The sequence below is a fragment of the Callithrix jacchus genome, chromosome 5, assembly GCF_049354715.1.
Source record: "Callithrix jacchus isolate 240 chromosome 5, calJac240_pri, whole genome shotgun sequence".
Lineage (NCBI taxonomy): Eukaryota > Metazoa > Chordata > Mammalia > Primates > Cebidae > Callithrix > Callithrix jacchus.
Window position 1 is genome coordinate 40,340,267 of NC_133506.1, and position 25,502 is coordinate 40,365,768.

Consider the following 25,502-nt stretch of genomic DNA (forward strand, 5'->3'; position numbering starts at 1 on the left):
TTCACATTGTAACAGTTCTTGAGCATCTATTTGGCAGTTAGAGTATTTCACTACTTTGGCATAGTAGGTGGCACCGTTATTTTTATTTTTTTTCACCAAGACAGTATGAAGATACAGGTGTGTTTGGGAAATATGAAAGACAATTTACTCAGTATTATTTCACTGACAGCTGCCCAGGATTCCAATGAAAATGTAATCTATATAAAGTGATGATGGTATCTCATTTGACCATCACAAATGAGATAACATCATATCTTATAAGGTAGTTTGTATTGTCATTTTACAGATGAGAAAATTCAGGTACAACAAGGTTAATAATGTGTCTGTAAATGATAACTAAAATGTATTGTTGGTAAGACTCAAATCCGGCGTCTTTACATTCTACATCTAGTGGTCTTATAGCCTCCAAATTTACTAGATATTTAAACTTCATTTTGGTATTAACCTGTTAAGGGAAGATGGAGTAGGAAGCAAGAGTGCATGTGTGCTGTGTTTACCTGATACTAACATTAAATAGGCTTAGATTTTAATTAGTTCCCATAATATTTTAAGAATTATCGTAAGTAAGAGGAGCAAGGACAGAAAGATCTTGTGGTAGGTACCAGAGTGAACATAATAAAACAAAGACTGCCACTTCCATATTTTACCCCAGTATAGATGTGGAGAGAACAGATGCTTTGGTTTCAGAGAACATATGCTTTGAATGTGAAGCTTTCGAGATGCCATTTTGTTGTAGTTCTCGTGACAGTTTTTCCCCCCAGAGTATTTGAGCTATTTTAGTTTTGCAAGTGTATATGTATTAGGCACTTAGGGATATACATTAGAGCTATCAGTTGCTTGTGTTTTCCCACTTCTTATATCTTGGCTTGCTTTGATTTTATAAATGTTCTTCTCCCAATTTTATAGGTCTTATGGCAGCGTATACAAAGCTATTCATAAAGAGACTGGTCAGATTGTTGCTATTAAGCAAGTTCCTGTGGAATCAGACCTGCAGGAGATAATCAAAGAAATCTCTATAATGCAGCAATGTGACAGGTAAAGGCATGCGGGCTTACTTTGGGGAGAATGTGGTTTTGAATTTGCTGTGATTTTTTAGAGTTTGACACCTAGAGACACATTTACTTAGATATTTTGTGGAAGGGAGAATTCAATGGAATTACTGTGCATGTTCTTTTCAGAAAAAAGTTATGATGAAAAAGTTTTTTTTATAGCTAAACTTCTGTAGTTTTTATTTGTGCATGGTGTTTTTTTCACCCAATTTTTCTTTCTTTCTTTTTTTTTTTTTTTGAGATGGAGTCTCACTCTATTGCCCAAGCTGGAGTGTAATGGCACAATCAGCTCACTGCAACCTCCGCCTCTCAGGTTCAAGCGATTCTTATGCTTTAGCCTCCTAAAGTAGCTGGGACTACAGGCATGTGCCATTACACCCTGCTAATTTTATTGTATTTTTAGTAGAGATGGAGTTTCACCATATTGGTCAGGCTGGTCTCGAACTCAACCACAAATGATCTGCCTGCCTCAGTCAAATCCCAGAGTGCTGGGATTACAAGAGCGAACCACCATGCCGGGCTTTTTTTCATTTTAGTGAGCCCTTTTAGAAACTAGGAAGAAGAGGCAGAAGGTGGTGCTTGCTTTTTGTGTGCGTGTGTGTGATAATGATCTTTTTTACTTCCTATTGAGAAAACATTTCTGCAGAGATAGCTTAGAACAGATAATTCTGTTCTAAAACTAAAAACTAAATGTTTTTTAGTTCTAGAAACCTTAGAATATCAGGTAAATCTATAAAAAGAGAGTAGTTATGTATATATTACTGTTTGTTCTTACACATTAACAAAAATTATTCTAGCTGAGAGTACTTAAGTATTTATTTTTGAGGAACTAAGCTTTGTCAAATGCTATAAGCAGGAAGTCAGACCAAAAGACAACCACAGAAAACCACGTGCTTTGCTCTGAAATTCCATGACAACATGGGTTGGTCACTGATAGAGGAGGCTTCCCCAGCACTGTTTAGAGACAAACAGGGGCAATGCCAGCTCTAGAGGGTTGAAGATGGGTGAGAAATTCTTTCAGTTGAGGCTGCATTCATTCTTCTGAAGGCTTTTTGGTTATCAGATCAACTTAGTACCTCCTGTTTGTAAAACTTCTACATTAGGGTAGGTGGGGCTACCTACCAGAAAATTAGTCCAGAAGCCTTTCAGTTTCACAGACTTGGGAATGCAGGCTTTTCTTTTCTTCCTCCCTCCTTTTTTTTCCTTCTATTTTTGTGATTGCTGTCTACTAGATAAAATCCCCATTTTTCTTAATTGGATTGACTAGATGAAGGTGGCAGTTTTCCATTTTCTCCTCTTTGAGATACATTTTGGAAGTTCTTTCCATTTGGCAAACTGGGACTTTGTCACTTTTCAAAAGACTTTGCAGGAACTGTGTTCCAAACAGGGTATGGAGATGTCTTTATTAGAGAAGAGATATTTTGAACAGTCTACTCTGCTAAGCACTGTAAGGAATACAGCAACAGAGCAGAGTCCTTGTGCTCTGGGAGTTTATAGACTAATTGGACAGGCTAAGTACAGGAGAATCTAGCCAACAATGCAAGACTATAGAGAATATATTCCAGTAGTAAATAGCTGATAGTAATGACCTACAGTACTTAACTCCTGTAAGTCCTTTATTACAGGGAGAGCAAATGTGTTGGTATTTACCTTAGACACTTTTTCATTAATACTTTGTGTGTGTGTATGTGTGTGTTTTGCTGTCTTTGTCACTGGCATGTTTCCCAAGGTTTGAACAGGAAATTCTAAGAGTTCTGAGTTAATGAAGCCAATTTGGTTTGAGCATCAGTTGTTATGAAACTTTAATTGGCCGTGACAGCAATCTAGCCAGTTAAAGCTGGCAGCTCTCAGAGGGCACATTATTTCGTTTTAATGGGATATTTGATTTTTCTCTGAAATTTATTGTTTGGTATCTCTCTTCCAGCTTGCGACCTAACATTTGAGGTTTGATCCTGAACATTTTTCTTTATAATAGATTGTAGTGTGTGTGTATGTTTTCATTTAAAGTACATATGACTTCTTAGAAAAATTCAAATGAAAAGAAAATCAAATCGCTTTTCCCTTTGGAGAAATCATCGTTGTTAAATACTGCTTGATAAACATATTCTTCCAGATCTCCTTGGAGTTTTACAGTACTTACTGTTTTATTAGCCCGCCTTGTTTGTTTTTGTAAACACAGTAATTTTTCATGTTATCAAATACTTCTCTATAACATTTTTCATGGATTCATGATATTATATGGCTGTATTATTGTTTCTTAAAAAAACTCACTAATGTTGAATGGACATTTAGATGATATCTAAATTTCCACTTTCATCGATAGTGCTATGATGGTAATTGTTACTTTTTGAACATTGATAATTCTTTTTTGAGATAAATTGTAGACATAGAAATGCTGATTAAAGGACCCACCCATTTTTTATACTTTTATGATTTATTACCCTCCAGAAAAGCTATACCATTTTGCATTTCTATCAGGAGGTTGCCCATTTTATCCTTAACTATGAATAATTGATCTTTCCAGATGAGGAATTAATTTATATATACTTAATAGCATGAATTAAGAGATGTTTGAAGGCCATTCTATTAATTTGTATTCTCTCTCTCTCTAGCCATCATGTAGTCAAATATTATGGCAGTTATTTTAAGAACACAGACTTATGGATCGTTATGGAGTACTGTGGGGCTGGTTCTGTATCTGATATCATTCGATTACGAAATAAAACGGTAGGTTTACCTTCTAGAACAATGCAGCTGCTAGTCTCTTATGCCATCTTCTTTTCTCTGGCCTCTTTTTCAGTGCATTCTTCTACTAGAGAGATGACTGTCAGATTTTCCCTTTTCCAGGGTTCTTTTTTCCTCTTTACTCTTATATGTGTCCTAAGTCTGACAGCTTTTTTTTTCTTTTTTTTTTTTTATGATACAAGAGTCTGACTCTGTTACCCAGGCTGGAGTATAGTGGCACAGTCATCGCTCACTATAGCCTCTACCTCTTGGGCTCCAGTGATCCTCTCACTTCAGGCTCCTGAGTAGCTGGGACTATAGGTGTGTACCACCATGCCCAGCTAATGTTTTGTTTTGTTTTTTAATTTTTTTTGTGTGTGTGGAGACAGGGTCTCACTATGTTTTCCAGGCTGGTTTTGAACTCCTGGCCTCAAGCAATCTTCCCACCTCAGCCTCCCAAAGTGCTGGGATTACAGGCATGAGCCACCATGCCTGGCAATGTGGCAGTTTTAATACCAATTTAGTCCAGTGATTTTTTTTTAGCAGGCTTTGCTTATTTCTTACTGGGAAAAAAATGATTACTAAATCTTGGTTATAGAATGAATTTTAAATGTTTAAATTTGGATTTGGATTTGGGTTTCTGCCTCTACCTAGCATGTTCACAGATTAACTTCCTCTATTTCCTGTTAATCAGAGAATAATCCCCTTATGAAAGATTATTTGCTGTTAACTGTGGTTGCCAGTATAAGACCTAGGAGTCACGGGTTCTAGTTCTGGTTCAGTTACTTAATCTCTTTATGTATTCATTCAGTAAATATTTCTTGAACACTGCTTTAGCCCTGAGGGATCCAGTAGCAAATAAAACAGATGACAACTCTGCTGTCATGGTAGTACACTTTGGAATAGGGCAACAAAACAAATTAATGATAGCTATTAATAGAAAAGATAGAATACTGATAAACACTATGAAGAAAAGGAATGAGGATGAAGTGATGGTAAAATTATGGAGAGTGCTTGGTGGGCTATTTTAGAGTAGATAGTTGAGGACGGTCACTCAGAAGTGGTAACATTTACAGGAAGACTCAAATGACAGAAAGGAGCTAAGAGTCCTGAAGGAACATTCAAGGTGGGCAATAACCAGCACAAAGACCTTGAGGCTGGAATGAGTCTGGCATGTCTGAGTGATAGAAGGGCTACCATGACTAGAAGAGAATAGGCCAAGGGGAAGCTGTAGGAGATGAGGTTTGACAGGTGGGCAGGCCTAGGTTTTGTTGGATATTTTAGGTCATAGGAATGAGTTTGAATTTTATCCCAGGTATGATAGGAAACTATTGCTGTTTTTTTTTTTTTTATAATTTTTTATTGCATTTTAGGTTTTGGGGTACATGAGCAGAACATGCAAGACAGTTGCGTAGGTACACACATGGCAGTGTGTTTTGCTTCCTTTCTCCCCTTCACCCACATTTGGCATTTCTCCCCAGGCTATCCCCCCCACCTCCCCCTCCCACTGGCCCTCCCCTTTTCCCCCCAGTAGACCCCAGTGTTTAGTACTCCCCTCCCTGTGTCCATGTGTTCTCATTTTTCATCACCCGCCTATGAGTGAGAATATGCGGTGTTTCATTTTCTGTTCTTGTGTCAGTTTGCTGAGGATGATGTTCTCCAGATTCATCCATGTCCCTACAAACGACACAAACTCATTATTTCTGATTGCTGCATACTATTGCTGTTCTAAGCAAGTGAGCGAGCCATCTGACGTGTGTTTTAGAAAGATAACTCTGGGGCTGGGTGCGCCACTTCATGCCTGTATTCCCAGCACTTGGGGAGGCTGAGGCAGAGGATTGCTTGAGTCTTGGAGTTTGAGGCCAGCTTGGGTAACATAGTGAGACTGCGTCTATACAAAAGAAAAAAAAATTAGTCAGATGTGGTGTCATGCACCTGTAGTAGTCACAGCTCCTTTTGGGCTGTGATGGGGTTGAAGTGGGAGAATTGCTTGAGCCCAGGAGGTTAAGGCTGCTGTGCACTGGGCAACAGAGTGAGACCCTGTTTCAAAAAATAAAAAAGTTAACTCTGGCTTCTGTGTAGATTATGGCTGGATAAGAGAAGAAGCAGGGGAAATCTTAGCCTTAAGTTTTTTTTTTTTTCTTAATAAGAAAAATAAGAATAGTGCCTGTATTACATATTTGCAAAGTTGGGAAAATTAAATATGTAAAAGTACTTTGTAAATTGTGAGGTGCTACACAAATTAGAGGGTGGGAGTGTTTTAAAACTGAGTGATAACTTTTGTATTATTCATATACTATCTTCTTAATTTACATTATTCAGAATTAGCATGTTTGCCTAATCAAATAGCAAGTTCTCTAGCTAGGAATAATATTCTAACATAAGATATATGTAAAGAAGTTCCAAAACTGGAATAATTTATTGAATTAAAAATTGGACTTCAGGGCTTCTTACATGTAGCATCAAGTCATTTTATTTCAGTTATTTTAAGCCAGTTCAAAATTAATTTTGATGGCACTTTTGGTGGTTTTTTCCATTGTAATATTAGTTTATTTATGTAAATTTTAACTTAATTACTAAGTGCTGATTTTTAGTTACTACACATTATTTTGCTAAGTGTTAAAACTCTCCCCTGTCTACCATGATATCCACTAGCCACATGCGATTATTAAGGATTTAAAATGTGGCTAGTCTGAACTGAGATATGCTGTAATATAAATTATACACCAGAGTTTGAAGAATTATTACCAAAAAATTATAAAAAAAGCTTTAATTTTTTTATATTGATGACATGGTGGAGTGATAATATTTTTGGTAAATGTGGTTAAGTAAAATAAATTATCATAATTGATTCTTTCTTACTTTCTTTTCTTTCTTTCCTCTTGCTCTGTTGCCCAGGCTGGAGTGCAGTGGTGTGATCATAGGTCACTGCATGTTGGAACTCTTGGCCTCAAATGATCCTCCTGCCTCAGCCTCCTGAGTAGCTGGGATCACAGTCACCAGCCATTGCTCCTGCTTGTTTCCTTTTTCAGTATGGCTACTAGAAAATTAAAAATCATATTTGTGGCTCCCAGTATATTTCTGTTAGGCAGTGCTACTTAAATTGATTAGCTTAGCTGGTTAGAATAAAGAGGTGGTAAATCAAGTGATGAGCTTTGTTCTCTTCCATGCTTGTACCACTACAGAAGGTACCCCAAACTCTAGCCTACTACCTTGCCAATAGTGTTTGCCTGGACTTTAGTGAAAGCTTTAACAATTTCTCTGTGATATTTGGCATAAATGACTTAACTTGTATGTGCCTCTGCTTCATTATGTATAAAATGGTGATGTTAGTAATAGTTCCTCTACTTCATTTAGTTATAAGGATTAAATGAGATTACAACATAGTGCTTAGTATAGATTAAATACTTAGTAACAGTTAGCCATTTTATATATATATATATATATATATATATATATATATATATGGTCACTATATATATAGTGACAGAATCTGACTGTGTCACACTCAGGCTGGAGTACACACGATCTCAGCTCACTGCAACCTTTACCTCCCAGGTTCAAGTGATTCTCCTGCTTCAGCCTCTTGAGTAGCTGCGATTACAGGTGCCCGCCACCACACCTGACTAATTTTTGTATATTTAGTAGAGATGGGGTTTCGCCATGTTGGCCAAGCTGGTCTTGAACTCTTGGCCTCAAGTGATCTGTCTGCCTTGGCCTCCCAAAGTTCTGGGATTACAGGCATGATCCACCATGCTTGGCTGTTTTTCATATTATTAGCATAGTACCTGGTGCTTATTAAATATTGATTGATAATATCATGGGTATTAAATTATGATACCTTATATTAATTGATTTTCATGACAAGAAAAGTTATATTCCTATTTTGTAGGTTGGGAAACAGACTAAGAGGTCAGTAACTTGCTTAAGTCACATGAAAGTAGAGCCAAGAGTAAAAGCTACATCTTCCTAATCCCAAATCCTATGGTTTTTGCACCAGAGCACACTCTATTTCACATCCGAGTTGTTTGTCAGAAGGGAAACTGTATAACAGTTTTTTGATAGAGTTTGTTTAGGACTAGTGTTGGCTCTGCACAAAGTCTGTGTTGGACAGATGAGATATTCTATACTGGTTTCTAGCAGTCTCACTTTTATTTATTTATCATCGTTCAACAGACATTTTTTTCAGTGTCTGCTGTGTGCCAGGTGACTTCATTGGTGTTAGGGAAGCAAAAGTAAACAAATCAGACATTTTTAGGAGCTTGTGTTTCTAACCGGGAAGACATCACATAAATAGATAAATAATGGGTAATATGTCAGATGGTAGTATACTGCAGTGACAAGACACATTAAGGGAATAGAGAATGAGCTAGAAATAGAGAAGGAAAGCCCTCTTCATTTTCTGAGGGGGTGACATTTGGACACATAGCAAAGGGAGGAAGCAAACTGGATAGACATCAGGATGAAGAGAATAGGCAGTTGAAAGGACCCAGAAAGGGGAATGTGCTTAGAGTGTTTGAGGAACAGCAAGGAAGCAAGCCCTTTTCGAAACAGATTGAGCAAGGTAGAAAGTGGTAGAAGATGAAGTTGAGGAGGTAGCTGGGCAGATCATGTAAAGTTTTGGTAAGGACTGACTTTTATTTTAGGTGAGTTAGGAAGACATTGGTAGGTTTTGACTCTGGCTTATGTTTTTATTATAGCTTCTGTGTGGAAAGTACATTGTAGAGCATCAAGGGCAGAAACAAATCAGACAAGAGATCATGAGAATAGCGCAGGCAGGATACAATGGTGACTTGGACCACAGTGATTACAGAGCGGGTATTTGGATATACAGTATTTTGAAGATAGAGAAGAGTCAAGGATGACTTCAAGGTTTTTGGCCAGAGCAACCAAAAGAGTGAAGTTCCCCTTTACTGAGAGAGGGAGGACCGTGGGAGAAGTAGAGTAGCTTGGATGGATCACAGGGAGAAGAGTAAGGTGGTAGACATAAAGAGTTTGATTTTGACATGTTATGCTTATGATGTGGGCTATGTATTCCAGTTGGAGATGTTGTGTAGGCAGATACATAAATCTGAGTGAGGGGAGATCTGGTATGGAAATACAGCTTTGGGAGTGGTCCGTGTATCTATGGTATAAGCAGTCATGCTGTCCACAGGTTGAATAAGATCTGTTTATATTAAAGAAAGGTGTTTGGATCTAATTTTTTCTCCTTTTTCTGATGCGCTGATGTAAACTGATAGAACTTGAACTTCTTACTCTTTTTTCAGTTAACAGAAGATGAAATAGCTACAATATTACAATCAACTCTTAAGGGACTTGAATACCTTCATTTTATGAGAAAAATACACCGAGATATCAAGGCAGGAAATATTTTGCTAAATACAGAAGGACATGCAAAACTTGCAGATTTTGGGGTAGCAGGTCAACTTACAGTAAGTAAAAATATTACTCGTATTGATAATTTTCGGTTCTGTCCTGAGACACAGTTCCTTTTATTTACCTATTTTTAAAATATAATACTTGATTTAATTGTATTAGTAACAAGTTGCAGAATCTACCAATAGGTTGCAAAAGAACTGGTCAATGGGTTATTTTAGATCTTTTCCTGGAGTTCAGGTCACATAGCTTCACTTTGTTTAACTTTTGTAAAGATGAAAAGTAAAACAAGAAAGGATAGATTATTCTAGTGGATTACATCAATATATTTATAAAAGGAAGAAAAATTAAGTCCAGATGCTTTCCTTGCCTAAGACATAACATCATCTCATTCAACCTCCAGGTAGTACTTGGCAGTTACTGTACTGAAAACAATCTCTTCATTTGATTCCAGGATACAGTCTCTCGATTCTTCTCCTGCCTAACTAGTGCATGGAAGTGAAAGAAGAAAAATAAAAACTTGATTTCAAAATAAGAAGTCTAGAATTATTCAGTTCTATAAAATACATAAGTATATATGAAAGTATATACGGAAAAATAGAAACAGTTCTAGGCAGGTATCCACTAAAATTTGCAAAAATATTACATATCAAGGGGTTTTCTGGGGTGGTAGAATGAATATAGTGTGTGTTTAGAACCGGTGTTATGTACATTTTTTTTTTTTAATTGTAAGTCTGCCTGGGACATGTTAGGGAGTCTTAGGTATTGTAACAGCACAGAAATTGCTTTGATGTTTAAAATAAATCAGAAGCTTGTTCGATATTATGATTTGTGGACTCTCCAAAAGTTTTTGTTGTTAACACACAAGTAAACAGTACCAGGCAATATTATCTAAACTGCAATCTTAGTAAGAAAACCAAATTGAAAAAATACATCGTCTCGTGCTGTGTAAAAAATATAATATTGATTGGGTGTGGTGGCTCACCCCTGTAATCCCAGCACTTTGGGAGTCTGAGGTGGGAGGATCACTTGAGGTCAGGAGTTTGAGATCAGTGTGGCCAACACGGTGAAACCCAGCCTCTACTAAAAATACAAAAATTAGCTGGGCATGGTAGCACGTTCTTGTGAACCCAGCTACTTGGGAGGCTGAGGCAGGAGAATCGCTTGAACCTGGGAGGTGAAGGTTGCAGTGAGCTGAGATTGCGCTGTTGCACTCCAGCCTGGGCGACAGAGTGAAACTCTGTCTGAAAAAAAAAAAAAAAAAAAAAAAAAAAAATATATATATATATATATATATAAATAAATAAAATAAGAGTATCCATTCCATAGTAATAATTTTAGTAATTGATTACCCGATAATGACTTATCCAGTAATGACTTACAGTGTTCTTATTGCTATAATTCCTGCCTTGGCAGAATTTTTCTCCCCTTTTAATTCAGTGTTAGTATATTCACAGAATTTTGCATCTATTACCAATGTCTAATTCCAGAATATTTTCATCATCCCCAAAATAAACTGCACCCTTTGGCAATTACTCCCCATTCTCACCCCAGCCCTTGACAACCGCTAATCTACTTTCTGTCTCTGTAGATTTGCCTATTCTGAGTATTTCATATAAATAGAATCATACATGATGTGCCCTTTTGTTTTTGGCTTCTTATATTTAACAGTGTTTTCTAGTTCATTCATGTTGTAACATGCATCAGTTCTTCATTCTTTTTATGGCTGAATAATATTCCTTAGTGGCTATAACACATCTTATTTACTTACTCAGTAGTCGAATATTTACATTGTTTCTGCTTTTTGGCGGTTAGGAAAAATGCTACTATGAAATTTGTGTATGGGTTTTTATGTGAATCTTTGTTTTCATATGATATAGAGAGTTGCTGGGTCACATGGTAACTCTGTGTTTGATTTTTTAAGAAACTGCCAAACTGTTTTCTAGAGTGGCTCACCATTTTATGTTCCCACTGCTATGTATGAGAATTCTAACTTTTCTGCATCTTTGCCAACACCTGTTCTTTTTTGTGTTTTTGATTATAGCCATCCTAGTGAGTATGAGGTAGTATCTTTTTGTGGTTTTGATTTGCATTTTACTAATGACTAATGATGTTGACTGTCTTTTCTTCTGCTTATTGGACATTTGTGTATCTTTGGGAAAATGTCTCTTTAAATCTTTTGCCCATTTTTAATTGGGTATTTAACTTTTTAGTGTTGGGTTGTAAGAGTTCTTCATATATTTTAGATATAAGTCCCTGATCATGTACATGATTTGCAAATATTTTCTCTCATTCTGTGGGTTGTCTTGAAGATGTCCTTAGAAATATAAAAATTTTAAATTTTGGTCATGTACAGTTTTCTTTTTTCTTTTGTTGCTTGTGCTTTTGGTGTTACATCTAAGACATCATTAGCTAATGCAGGGTCATGAAGATGCAGGGTCATGAAGATGTACTCCTGTGGTTTCTTTCAAGGGTTTAATAGTTCTAGCTCTTATATTTAGATCTGTAATTTGTTCTGAGTTAGTTTTCATGATGGAAGGTAGGCATCCAGTTTCATTCTTTTTGCATGTCGATATGTAGTTGTTCCAACATTTGTTGAAAAGACTGTTTTTTCTTTGTTGAAATGTATGAGTTTATTTCTGTGTCGATTCTATTCCATTGGTGTATATGTCTGTCCTTGCACCAGTACTGTACTGTCTTGATTACTGTAAGTTTGAAAAGTTTTGAAATTGGTTAGATGTGAGTGCTCCAACTTTTTTCTTCTATTTCAAGATTATTTTGTCTATTCTGGGTCCCTTGTATTTCCATATAAATTTTAGGATCAGCTTGTCAATTTCTGTAGAAAAGGCTATTGGGATTTTGGTAGACATTGTTTTGAATCTTAAATCAGCTTGGAAATATTGCCATTTTGGCAATATTATCTTCCAATCTATGAACATAAGCTGTCTTTCCATTTTATTTAGATTTTCTTTAATTCTTCTAGCAGTGTTTTATAATTTGCAGTGTACAAGTTTTGCATGTATTTGGTTAAATTCATTCTTAAGTAGTTTGTACTTTTTGATGGTATTTTAAATGGATTTGCTTTGTTTTCAGATTGTTCATTGCTAGTGTAATATATAATTGATTTTTGTATATTATCTCGTGTCCTGACACTTCTTTTTAAATTAACTATGAACATGCATGTTGTTTTGTTAAAAAGATGAGATTTTTTTTTTCTTCACTAAAATAAACTGAAACTGTAGTATAAGATGATCTGACTCAGCTGTTTGGTTGTGAAACCTCCAGACTAAGTTTAGGCCCCTCTCTGGTCTCTTGTCTGGAGGCTGGAGGCCTTGTTGGCAGCCTTCTGGGAAGTGGTGATGGCATGGGGATTGTTAGCATGTTAATGCTCACTTAATGTTCCTGATTCACACCACCACCCACACTCTCTATAGTCTGGAGATCCTTGATTTCACTCCCCCGAGAGTACACCTCCAGTCTAATGCCAGGGTTGGGCAGGGGAAGCCCGCTAGTTGCTTGATGTGAGGGGGGTTTAGGGTGTTTAGCTGCTTCTTAACTCTTTAAACCCAGGCTTCCTATTTTGACGTCTATTTTCACCCCTTTTCTCTACCTGATGCCACCAATTTCTAAGCCTTTTGGAGAGGTTGGTGTTAGAATCAGGTTGTTTCTTAGTTTTCCTCGTGACTTACTCAGGATTCCATTTTGTAGTCTGTTCAGTTAGTTACTACTGGGCCATCTGCTCTCCAGCTTTTAAAATTTTGTGGCTATCATTGTTTTCCCCTTTGTTTCTTATTCTTGTAGATATATTCTTAAAAAATAATCCTTTTAGTATCTTTTTGAGTGAGTTTTGAGGAAGAGTGAAAGTAAAATGTATTTGCTCAAGCTGTCATCTTTACCCAAGACTCTGTAGTATTATTTCTGGTGGCAATATGGGTATTTCATTGTGTGATTTATTTAACTCTTTTTCCTATAGTTGCATGTTGGATGCCCATTAAGGTTGCTTAGAGTTTTCCCACCACTATAAACATGAACTCTGTGATTAACATTCCTGCAGCTAAATTTTGCAGCATTTCCTTGAGTAAATCCTTAGGACAATTTCTTTACATTGGAATCTGGGTCAGAAAATATGTGAATGTATATTGCCAAAGTGGTTTTGATGTATATTACTGAATGTCTTCTAGAAGTGAACAGTTTCAGTTTCTAACTTCAGTATCTACATGTGCTCTTTTCCCCTCATACTTACTAATGTTGGATGGGCAGTAACTTGTATCTTCCTTGCCATTTTTCAATGCAGTTCACTTATTTTTGCATTTGATTATTGGCCATTTATAACAATTCTTTTGTAAATGTCCATTTTTGTGTGTGTCAGTTTTCCTAATTGAATGTTGGACATTTTGTGGGGGGAGACAGGGTCTTACTGTGTCACCCAGGCTGCAGAATGGCACAATCATGGCTCACTGCAGCCTCAACCACCAGGCTCAAGTGATCCTCCCACCTTGACCTACTGGGTAGCTGGGACTACAGGTATTTTTAGTAGAGATGGGGTTTCACCATGTTGCCCAGGCTGGTTTTGAACTCCTGAGCTCAGGCAATCCGCCCACTTCGGCCTCTCAAAGTGATGGGATTACAGGCATGAGCCACCATGCCTGGCCATCTAATGTATTTTTTTAAAAGTATTCTTTGTTTTTTATGTTTAAAATTTCAACTTATTTAAACTTATTTTGGTGAAAGTATAAGGTAGGCATTTAAGTATAGAGTTTTACAAATGACAAACTAGATTCCCAGTGCTTTTTTTTCATAATCTATTCTTTGCTTGCTGATTTTAAATGACATTTTAATCATAAATCATATCATATGTACGTGGCATATGTAACAGGTTGTTATATATACATATATATGATACGATATATATACACATGCCATAGTCAATGTCTGTACTTTATATTTTTTACTGCTATGCTATTGTGCTAATATAACTTTGTAATACAAATCTAATTGGAGTTAGGGTACACTCATTACCCTTACTAATTTTCAAAAACTTTCTGGCTATCCAAGTAACCATTTCTAATTGAAATAATCCAGTGAAAACAACTTTGACTACCACCATTTGAAAACACCCCTGCAAAGTTGAAGTTTCAGAGCTAAGGAAATGACTAAGCAGTAAGTTAGTTCCTGTGTTAATTTTTTACATAGGACTGACAATGAGATTGATTTAAATTACCTGTCATTTACTTCCGACTGGCATAACCTAAGTCACAGGCATTTCAGAAGGAATATCAGTGATGATGATTGGAAGTACTTTTTTGTATTTAGTTCTGTTTAAAAATCCTTCAGTTTTCGGGCATGGTGGCTCACAGCTGTAATCCCACCACTTTGGGAGGCTGAGGTAGGTAGGTTACCTGAGGTCAGGAGTTCGAGACCAGCTTGGCCAACATGACGAGACCCTGTCTTTACTAAAAATACAAAAATTAGTCAAGTGTGGTGGTGGGCTTCTGTAATCCCAGCTACTTGGAAGGCTGAGTCAGGATAATCACTTGAACCCCTCTGGGCGGAGGTTGCAGTGAGCCAAGATTGCACCACTTCACTCTAGCATGGGCAAAAGAGTGAAACTCTGTCTCAAAAAAACCTTAAAAAAAAATCTTTCTTTTGTTAGAAGCATAGGAACTGTAGGAAGGTTCTCTTTCAGTAGGGCCATGCCATTCTGGGAAAGTATGCAGGTGGTTATTTGCTGTAATGTATGCTACATATATTCTTCTTTAGGCCACAAACTAAGATATTTTGTGTATTATTTTTTATATATCAATTTTTAAGTTTTTTTATTGCACATATATGCTCATATAGACCTTCAGAATGTTACAGATGTATACAGGAAAGACAGTAAAAATCTTTAATGATTCTGCTTACTAGATGTAACTATTATTGATAGTTTGGTATATGTTACTCCAGATATTTTGTGCTATGATATAACAACATTTCTTATTATTGGTTATTGTTTTGTATTTGTTATATGATTTTCCTTTTACAAAAACAGGGCTATATTATATATAATTTTACAAACTTTTTTTTTTTTCTGCTTTGTAATATATATTGTGCTTTTTTCCATGCTAGGAGAAGGTATATATCTTCATTTTTTTTTAATTTGATGTTTCAGTATATGGTTATTTATTATATTTGACTTCCTATCTTTTGATGGTCATTTGAGTTGTGTCCTTTTCCCCCTTATTTCCCCCATTACAGACGTTTCTACAATCCTTGTGCATGTAGTTTGGGACACTTGAACATAAGATAGATTTTAACAAATAGATTTGGATCAAAGGATTTGAGTACTTAAAAGTTGAATAAATATTGCCAACTTGTGTAGTAAAATGTTGTACCAACTTATACTGCAGTAACATTGTATTTCAGTGCCTGATTTTCTATGCTACTGTCAGCATTAATTATTTTTAATTTTTTTTCAATCTTTAGTTCGTGTTTTAATAATTGAGAATCTTTGTGTGTTTCTTTGTAATTTGGATTTCTTCTGTGCCTGCTTGATCATGCTCAGAGTATGGTTTTTTTTTTTTTTTTGAGACGGAGTTTTGCTCTTGTTGCCCAGGCTGGAGTGCAGTGGTGCCATCTCGGCTCACTGCAACCTCCGCCTCCCAGGTTCAAGCAATTCTCCTGCCTCAGCCTCCTGAGTAGCTGGGGTTACAGGCATGCACCACCACGCCCGGCTAATTTTGTATTTTTAGTAGAGATGGGGTTTCTCCATGTTGGTCAGGCTGGTCTTTAATACTTGACCTCAGGTGATCCGCCTGCCTCGACCTCCCAAAGTGCTGGGATTACAGGCATGAGCCACTGTGTCCAGCCCAGAGTATGGTTGTTAAAGGAATTTCAAGTGTCACACATTTTTTTATTGTTGGAAAAGTCTCTTTTCTCAGTAGTCTTTTTTTTTTCTTTTCTTTTTCTGTAGACCCCTCCTCTGTAGACATCTCAGTAGTTTTAAGCTTAGTATTGGTCTCTCTTCTTTCTATTTTAGGATACCATGGCCAAGCGGAATACAGTGATAGGGACACCATTTTGGATGGCTCCAGAAGTGATTCAGGAAATTGGATACAACTGTGTAGCAGACATCTGGTCCTTGGGAATAACTGCCATAGAAATGGCTGAAGGAAAGCCCCCTTATGCCGATATCCATCCAATGAGGGTAAGGAAGGGAAGTGGACAGAAAGCCAGGAGGATGGTTAGTTACTGATCATCATTAAAAAGTTAGTTTAGACTGGGCATTGTAGCTTATACCTGTAATCCCAGAACTTTGGGAGGCTAAGGCGAATGGATAACCTGAGTCTAGGAGTTTGAGACCAGCCTGGCCAACATGATAAAACTCTGTCTCTACTAAAAATGCAAAAATTAGTTGGGTGTGGTGGTACACGCCTGTAATCCCAGCTACTCGGGAGGCTGAGGCAGGAGAATTGCTTGAACCCTAGAGGCAGAGGTTGCAGTGAGCTGAGATCATGACACCGCACAGCAGCCTGGGTGACCGAGTGAGACTCTGTCTCAAAAAATAAATAAATAAATAAATTAGTTAGTTCAATGGCTTACTTGGTTAGGTTGCAAACAATAACTGAATTATGTGTAATTCATAAGCGTCACTATAGATGATACACTTCTGCTGACTCTAGTTGTAGTCATTAATTAATTTAAGTGTGTTCCACCCCTCTCCATTCCAGAGGTTGTGTATTGATAGCCCTCTGGCAGGACATAGGCCATAGAAATGCTTAGTTTGATTTTGCTACACACACACATTCTCTCTCTCACTGTGAATAGTTTAGGCAACCACATTTTAACATGTCAACATTCACTAGAGCTGAGTAGCGGGTTGTCTCCTTGATACAGAGTATGAGCTTTCTACTTTATCGGTCTCCATGATTCCCTGTTATGTCAGCAAGTATCAGCTGCCACTTATTACAGTATTTCTCTAATATTTTTCTTATAATGCTGTTAAGAGGAAAGCAAACTATATTTTTAAACTCATGTCACTGAAACCCAGCCTCATTCAGTTTTTGTCTTTCTTCTGCCTGGCTATGTGTTTGAATTTGTAAGTTCTGGTTCATATATCCTCAGATTCTTTTCATCTGGAGGCTGTGTACTCTCCAACCTCCATCTCCTTCTAGCATGTTAAGAGTCCATAGAATGCATCTCCAGTAAAACTCTTCCAGTGCTCACACCCTTAACAGTTCCCAGGCTTTACCTGTCCCAGCACCCCTCGTCAAAGCACTGTTGGAAGACCCCCAACCCTGTCTTCCTCAGGGCCTCTGTGGTCCTCTCTATCCTTCCTTTCCCCAGCTGTTCCTCTTCTCTGATTAATTAGTTCTATTAAAAGACTTAATTTTTTTTTTAAAAAAATTCATGTTCCCAAGGTAAGTGCTCCCTTTTTTTGGGGTGCAGGAGTGAGAAGATTTACTAGTTACAATTTTAGATTTAAATAACATAATTTAAGCTGCTTATTTGTAAAGAGTTTTACTTTTCAAAACACATGACTTTTTAAAATTGGAAATTTAATAAATACGTCTTATTTTTTGAAATAGTAAAATGTAACTGCAACATAGTGGGCCAATTTTTAATTTTTTTCCCCTTACACATGTGTTGATTTAGCTTAGTCTGGAGGTTAATGACTCTATTGCAATTTTTGGGACCTCTGGTTGATGACCTCCTTGTAATTACTGCTGTCATCTAGGGGTGGTAATAACTTTGAAAGGCAGGGAAACTTGACAACTATGGGGCCAAGGTTATCTTTAGGATATATATACTCTTAGGTCTTGCCTTTCTACTTTGAAAGGCAATGTACTGTGGTTACTGAAATAATAATAATAATGATAATAATAATAAAGCTTGATTGATGTTGTGAGGTTTAGGGAACAAGACCCATATATGAGAGAGGGAATAGGAAAGAGGGAGCTATATCAGGTTCTTTAACTGTCAGGCTTTGTACTTTCAAATACTTAGACTTTTGTTGGAATTTAGGTGAGCTTCTCAGTGAATAAGTGAAAGATCATTTACTAAGTTCCAAATATAATTCCAGATGTATTTTTTATTGGAACATTACTTTTCTTTTACCAAATCTTTTTGTTTGTTTGTTCTAACCAGGCAATCTTCATGATTCCTACAAATCCTCCTCCCACATTCCGAAAACCAGAGCTGTGGTCAGATAACTTTACAGATTTTGTGAAACAGTGTCTTGTAAAGAGCCCTGAGCAGAGAGCCACAGCCACTCAGCTCCTGCAGGTATGAATCACCCTGTAATGCCGCCTCTCCATTTCATTTCCACACTGACCAAAAGATGCCATGAGATTACCTACGTAGAGATAGTAAAGAAGTATAAGGCAGGCTGGGTGTGGTGGCTCATGCCTGTAATCCTAGCACTTTGGGAGGCTGAGGCAGGTATATTGCTTGAGCCCAGGAGTTTGAGACCAGTCAGCATGGTGAAACCCTGTCTCTACAAAAAGAAGGCAAAAGATTAGCCGGGTGTGGTGGCGCATGCCTGTAGCTCCAGCTACCTGAGAGGCTAAAGTGGGAGAATCATTGATCCTGGGAGGTTGAGGCTGCAGTGAGGCATGATAGCATCGCCACATTCCAGCCTGAGCAAGAGTGAGACCCTGTCTCAAAAAGTAAAAGAAGTTTAAGACATTCCCTTCCTCTAGGAAGGTTTGACTCTATTTGAGTAGAAAAGACATGGAAAAGAATGTTAAATCATCAAACCAGATAATAATGCAAGAAAATACAGGGCAGTATGGGATTAGAGAAAGGGAATTGACATTTAGTGAGCGCTTGCTGTGTCACGCATACCTTGCACATGTACCATTTAATCATCACATAGATCCTGTGAAGGGTGAGTATTATTTCAGTTTTACAGTTGAGAAAATGGAAAATGGAGGCTTAGAGAAGTTTACTCCTTTAGGGTCAATTAGCTGGTAAATAGCACAGTCCGTATTAGAACTTGAGTCTTTTTATTCCAGAGCAAGGGTGCCATCAAGTCTACCCGAGTCTGACAGAGAATTAAGATCAGTGGTGGGTGCTGTTGCAGTTCAGGGGAGGAGAGGGCCTCTTTGGACCGGAGATGCTAAAAGTGCTTTCCTGGAGGTAGCTTCTAGAACTGGCCCTTGAAGGATAGGTCGGATGTGGCAGGCAATATGCTTAGTGTTTAGGAGCTTGGATTCTGGTCAGATTGCCAAGGTTTTAATCCTGGCTCCCAATTTACTGGCTTTGTGATCTTGGGCAAGTAGCTTAACCTCTGTTCTTTAAGTTTTGTGACCTATAAAATGGGGATACAGTACCTGCCTTATATGTTGTGATGATTAAATGATACAATGTGGGTTACTTTGAACAATGTTCACATGTATTGAAGACAGTATGGTATGAACTTGATAACTGTCTGCTATTATAATTGGGCTAGGCCAATGGTTTGCAGCCATTTCAGATCCAGTGCCCCCTATTTATAACCAATGCATGTATTTAAAAACTCTCGTTATTTTTCTGGAATGAAACTCACAGATAATAAAACTTTTTCTTGCCCATAATTTAAAAAGAATCAATATTGTCTATAATGTCATGGAGAAAAATAAAAATAATTTATAATGAAATAATATGGCTGTCAATGTGCAAATACTTCAGCCTGACCCAGTTTGCAGGCATAATGAGATAGATACCTGCGCCTGACATCGTGAATGAATTTAGATTTAAGAGCCATAAGAAAATCAGAAACTAGCTGGGTGCGGTGGCTCACGCCTGTAATCCCAGCACTTTGGGAGGCCGAAGTGGGCGGATTATGAGCTCAAGAGATCGAGACTATCTTGGCCAACATGGTGAAACCCTGTCTCTACTAAAAATACAAAAATTAGCTGGGCATGGTGGCACACACTTGTAGTCCCAGCTACTTGGGAGGCTGAGGTAGAAGAATTGCTTGAACCCGGGAGATGGAGGTTGCAGTGAGCTGAGATTGTGCCACTGTACTCCAGCCTGGTGACAGAGCAAGACTGTCTCAAAAAAAAAAAAAAAAAAAAAAAAAATTGGCCACATTTATTTGTCTCCGATTATAGAAAGTGGTATATGATCTTACAGATTTTCTAAGCGGAAAGAACAAGGCAATATGATATTACCGCAAATGAGCTGGGTCTTATTTCTAAGTGGATTGCCAAATTATTTTCCTACCTGGATGGGGTAGACAAAATTTTATGGAAATGTATATCCTGTATTGTAATTTGACCATGTTTTGAGGTATACTTTCAATTTTTGGAGTTCTTACAAAGGCCTTGGAAATCATATCCTTTGATGGATGATGGAGAACAGAGAATGGATTGCCAAGAAATAATGGGGACAATATTGGAGTAAGTTTGGAAGACAACAGGCAATCCCCCCCAAAATAATTTCCATATGTAACTTTCACAGCATAGATTTCTTACCATGTGCTACAAACACAATAAAAGCGTATGATGGTATTAATATTAAAAGCTTTTAAAGCAATTTTTATTAATGAAATTCAGCAGTATATCTTTGTTTCAAATGTCTTTCATGACTGAATAATATTTGGGTCAAAATCTGTTACAAAATCTAAACATATATATGATCAGTTTTCTAAGAAACTTAAGTTTCTTAGATCTATGTTGCAAAACTCTATTAAGAAAAGTAGAGGAACTATTTCTGCAGTAACTGCATTTTTGCACTAAAATCCTTTTTACCCAAATGTGTAGTTGGAAATGCTACAGTACAGTGAATAGAACAAATGAGATTTTTCCGTGATTTCTAAATAATTTCTTTATTTCATTAAGCTCACCTCTCCAAAATCACCACGCAAATCACTGGGGTTTTTGCATATCTCTTGAAAAAACATTTTTAGTGTTATCTACTAAGGTGTGTACACACCCTGAGACATTTGAAAGATGTGCAGAGTCTGCCACAGTTCATTGTTGTGCAGAACGGTTCTGTACTTTGCAGAATTGCTAGTGTCCCAGGCCATTTGTGCTCACCAAACATTGTGACAGCTATAACATGCTCCCAACATGTTTACACAACTTCCTCCAGGAGATGATACTCCCTATTGAGAATGTCTAGATTTGACAGAGGGAAATGGCACAGGCATTTCAGCCAGGCTGAAAAAGATGGACAAAAACTGAATTTGTTCTGCTCAGAGTTATAAAGTGAAGTGTGGTTTAGCTGTTGTCCGAAGTGCAAAGAGAAAGATCAGATTCATTGATTGCTTCAACAAATGTTATCAAGTACCTACTGTGTTCCAGGTACTGTTTTGGCACTGTTCCCATATAAACTGTCTCCAGCATTTTCTACTTTGTTCTTTAAGCACCCATTTGTCAAGAGTGCCAAAGGAGTGTCAATACTGCGAGACTTAATTAATGAAGCCATGGATGTGAAACTGAAACGCCAGGAATCCCAGCAGCGGGAAGTGGACCAGGACGATGAAGAAAACTCGGTGAGTGGCAGGCATTGCTGTAGGCCTCAGGCATTGATACTGTTAGTTTCTGATTGCCAAACCAGGTAAGATGTATTGGATCAACTTGGAGCTGGAGACTCTTCCAGCCTAACTATGTCCTAACCTGGACCAAGGCATGCTAGAGCTTTGCTGTATCTGTGCTTGTTCTTTTCCCAGTGCTTTCTAAAGCACTTTTAAATTTCATTCTTTTGCCCCATATCTTTTCTCAATATAACTTTTATTTATTTATTTATTTTTATTGAGACGGAGTTTCGCTCTTGTTACCCAGGCTTGAGTGCAATGGCGCGATCTCTGGTCACCGCAACCTCTGCCTCCTGGGTTCAGGCAATTCTCCTGCCTCAGCCTCCTGAGTATCTGGGATTACAGGCACGTGCGACCATGCCCAGCTAATTTTTTGTAACTTGAGTAGAGACGGGGTTTCACCATGTTGACCAGGATGGTCTCGATCTGTCGACCTCGTGATCCACCCACCTCGGCCTCCCAAAGTGCTGGGATTACAGGCGTGAGCCACCACACCCGGCCTCAATTTAATTTTTTATTTCAGAGAGAGAATGCTCAGGTCTGAGGCTTTTTGTGTCCTTTTAGGGAATCTGGGATCTATACTTACCATGTAGGTTTTACATTTATAGACTTCCTCACAAACCTGAGATTACAAAGATGTTCACATGAGTTTCTTAGATCTGTGTTGCAAAACTCTATTAAGAAGAGTAGAGGAGGAATTCCTTTAGGGCTAAATACACTGCTTTCACATGGATAAATTTGTCTTCTTTGCTTAAGTAACAGTGCTTTCATTTCTAGAAGATGAGTTTAGGACCTGAATTAGTATTAAATCCCGAAATATTTGCACTAAGATGAGTAGTAGTTATTCAGGAAACTCAAAGTCTTTTGTCAAATTAGCCCCAATTTGAAATTTTATCCTTTTACAGGAAGAAGATGAGATGGATTCTGGCACGATGGTTCGAGCAGTGGGTGAAGAGATGGGCACTGTCCGAGTAGCCAGCACCATGACTGATGGAGCCAGTACTATGATTGAGCACGATGACACATTGCCATCACAGCTGGGCACCATGGTGATCAATGCAGAGGATGAGGAAGAGGAAGGGACTATGAAGAGTAAGGCTCTGAGTAAATCCACTGACTTCTCATACCAAGTGTACATATTTCAGAGAAAATAGATTCTCATGGTTCATGTAGGCTTAGCTTTGAGTTCTTTCTTTTGTCACAACCAAAGGAGTGTAAACACTGGAGGTTTGTGATGGGGGCAGGAGGTTTGGGGAGGGGGAAAGCTGGCTTGTGGAGGCAGAGGAAAGCATCAACAGTGAGAAAGGATTTTGCTTTTGAACCAGAATAGCGACTTTCTCATTGAATGTTATCATTTGTTTCCTTCCTTGCCTTGATCTTTGGAGGCAATCACATGCATTATTTGATGCGTAATTCCTGTCAAGGTGTAATGACATTCTGAGTTATTTACTGTACATACATCATCAGTTTATTTTCATGCAAGTCTGTGTTTAACCTAAGTTTAACAACACTGTTAGTCAATGAAAGATGACTATACAAGTTTAAAAGTTCTATCTAGTTTCTTCTAGTTTAAACTAATCTCTGCTTCTTTCCATATCTGACTGATCCTTTTTTGCCTGTAACTAGGCCTAACACCTTGTGTTCAGCTCCTATCTTACAGTGAAATTCTGATGTCACTCAGTGCTTGTGTTGCTTTACATTTTATCCCCTAAACTCAAGATTGAAGCACCCTAAAAATACTGTGTTTGGTGATATTATCAACTAAATGCCATGTACTAGATTGCCCTTCTCCTCTCCTCCCTGTTTTAAAGGTAGCCAGTATGATTTATTAGGAGTGTTCATTTTGCAGTAATGAGCTGCTGATGTCTAGTTCTTTTCATTGACTCTGAGTGCTAAATCTTAGTCTACTTGTCTTAAGGGGTTTAATTATGTAAATGATTATAATCACCATGTAATACAACTAGGCTGACCTGTTAGCATGTGTTGTGCATGCACGTATTAGGGAATTGTGCCCATTTTAATTTAAAGAATTAATTTTTTTCCAAAATGTGATTTTCATAATTCAAATGGTAATTAATTCAATGAGTTGTTTATTCTTTTCAGTTTCCGAACTTGGATAGTTTTAGCATGTCTAATGAGAAGCATGCATCTCTTATTATAATCATGAAGAGAACTATTTAAAAACCTAAGCAGTCACAGGCTGAGTAACATGAAATACAGTTTATTCACAGTGTGTTGCAGGTTTTGTAATTCAGTTTTGGATTACAGATTGACTGATTTGCCATTTATTTTGAGATTTAAAAAAATTCCTTATTGTTTTAGGAGATACTTAAATTTATCCTTATGGAAAATTAAAACATACATACAGTTACATAGAATAATATCATGACCCCTATGGACCTATATTACTCAGCTTCAGCAGTGATCAACTCACTGCCCATCTTATTTCAACCCCACCTTACCAAAAAGCAAATAGTAAACGCTTCGTAAAAGTATTCATTTTTAAGGCCATAAAAAACAGTGAGAGGAGGAAGGGAAATGAAAGATTCTTAAGGCAATGCAGACTTCAAAGTCCTGATTTATTGGACGTGGTCTGACATCTGCAGTATTTTGGGTAAGATTTTTTTCCTGATAATAACCCTAGAAAATAGTAAAATGAATTAATTTAAAGCAAATCTCGGTTATGTCATTTCTTTAAAATTGATTTTAAGTATTTATTTATTTAAATTATTATTTTTTAACATACAGGGTTTTACTCTTTTCTAGGTTAGAATACAGTAGGTGTGATCAGCTCATTGTAACCTTGATCTCCTGAGCTCAAGCTATCCTCCTACCTCAGTTTCTCAAGTAGCTGGGAGTATGTATAGGTGTGTCCAGCTAATTTTTAAATTTTTTGTAGACACAGGGTCTTGTTGTGTTGCCCAGGCTGGTTTTGGACTTCTGGTCTCAAGTAAGCAACCTGCCTTGGCCTCCCAAAGTGCTGGGATTAGAGATGTGAGCCACCTCTCCTGGCCTGATTTAATATTTAATATTACAAACCTGGGTTCAGATACTGACCTACGTGGTGTTAGCTAATTCACTTTCCTCCTGTGGGTCCCAGTCCCCTAATCAGTAAAATTAAATAAGTATTAAATTTGTTTGTTTTTATTGCCCCTTATAGCTCTAATAGTCAATACATTTATAAAAATTATATAATTAATGACTTAATAGAACTGAATTTTCCACAGGTTAAAATTGGTGAAAATAAATAGACTTTGATTTAGTTCCTTATTTGAACCTCTATGAAATGTTTATTCTTGGAAATTAAAATTATAATTGTTAAGGGAGTCTATGCATGTGTGGCAGTGAGTATGTGGGGTATGGGAACTCTCCTTACCTTCTTCTCAGTTTTGCTGTGAACCTAAAATTTCTCTAAAAAAGTCCTATTTTTTTTTTTTTCAGACAGAGTCTCACTCTGTCACCCAGGCTGGAGTGCAGTGGCATGATCTTGACTCACTGCAACCTCCACCTCCTGGATTCAAGTGATTCTCTGCCTCAGCCTCCCGAGTAGCTGGCACTACAGGAGCATGCCACCACAGCTGGCTAATTTTTTTGTATTTTTAGTAGAGTTGGGGTTTCACCATGTTGGCCAGGTTGGTCTCAAACTCCTGACCTTAGATGATCTGCCTGCCTTGGCTTCCCAAAGTGTTGGATTACCGGTGTGAGCCACAGTGCCCGACCTCTAAATAAGTCTTTAAAAAAAATTATAACCGTTGGCTAGTCCGAGTGCAGTGAGTAGTGTTTACAATTATTGATCACAACTAGTTTTTTTTTTTTTGAGACGGAGTTTTGCTCTGTCACCCAGGCTGGAG

General features: G+C 37.5%; 1 protein-coding gene across 3 annotated transcripts in view; it reads left to right on the top strand.

Annotated features, from left to right (window-relative positions):
• STK4 (serine/threonine kinase 4) overlaps nucleotides 1-25,502 on the top strand; it is a 106,871-nt gene that overhangs the window by 16,376 nt on the left and 64,993 nt on the right. For all 3 annotated transcript variants that reach the window (XM_078371748.1, XM_002747585.7, XM_035298693.3), the window contains exons 3-9: nucleotides 907-1,035; nucleotides 3,662-3,776; nucleotides 9,041-9,205; nucleotides 16,168-16,335; nucleotides 18,276-18,413; nucleotides 21,481-21,609; nucleotides 22,557-22,743. In XM_078371748.1, the coding sequence (XP_078227874.1) occupies nucleotides 907-1,035; nucleotides 3,662-3,776; nucleotides 9,041-9,205; nucleotides 16,168-16,335; nucleotides 18,276-18,413; nucleotides 21,481-21,609; nucleotides 22,557-22,743 (1,031 nt within the window). The remainder of the gene's footprint in view (nucleotides 1-906; nucleotides 1,036-3,661; nucleotides 3,777-9,040; nucleotides 9,206-16,167; nucleotides 16,336-18,275; nucleotides 18,414-21,480; nucleotides 21,610-22,556; nucleotides 22,744-25,502) is intronic.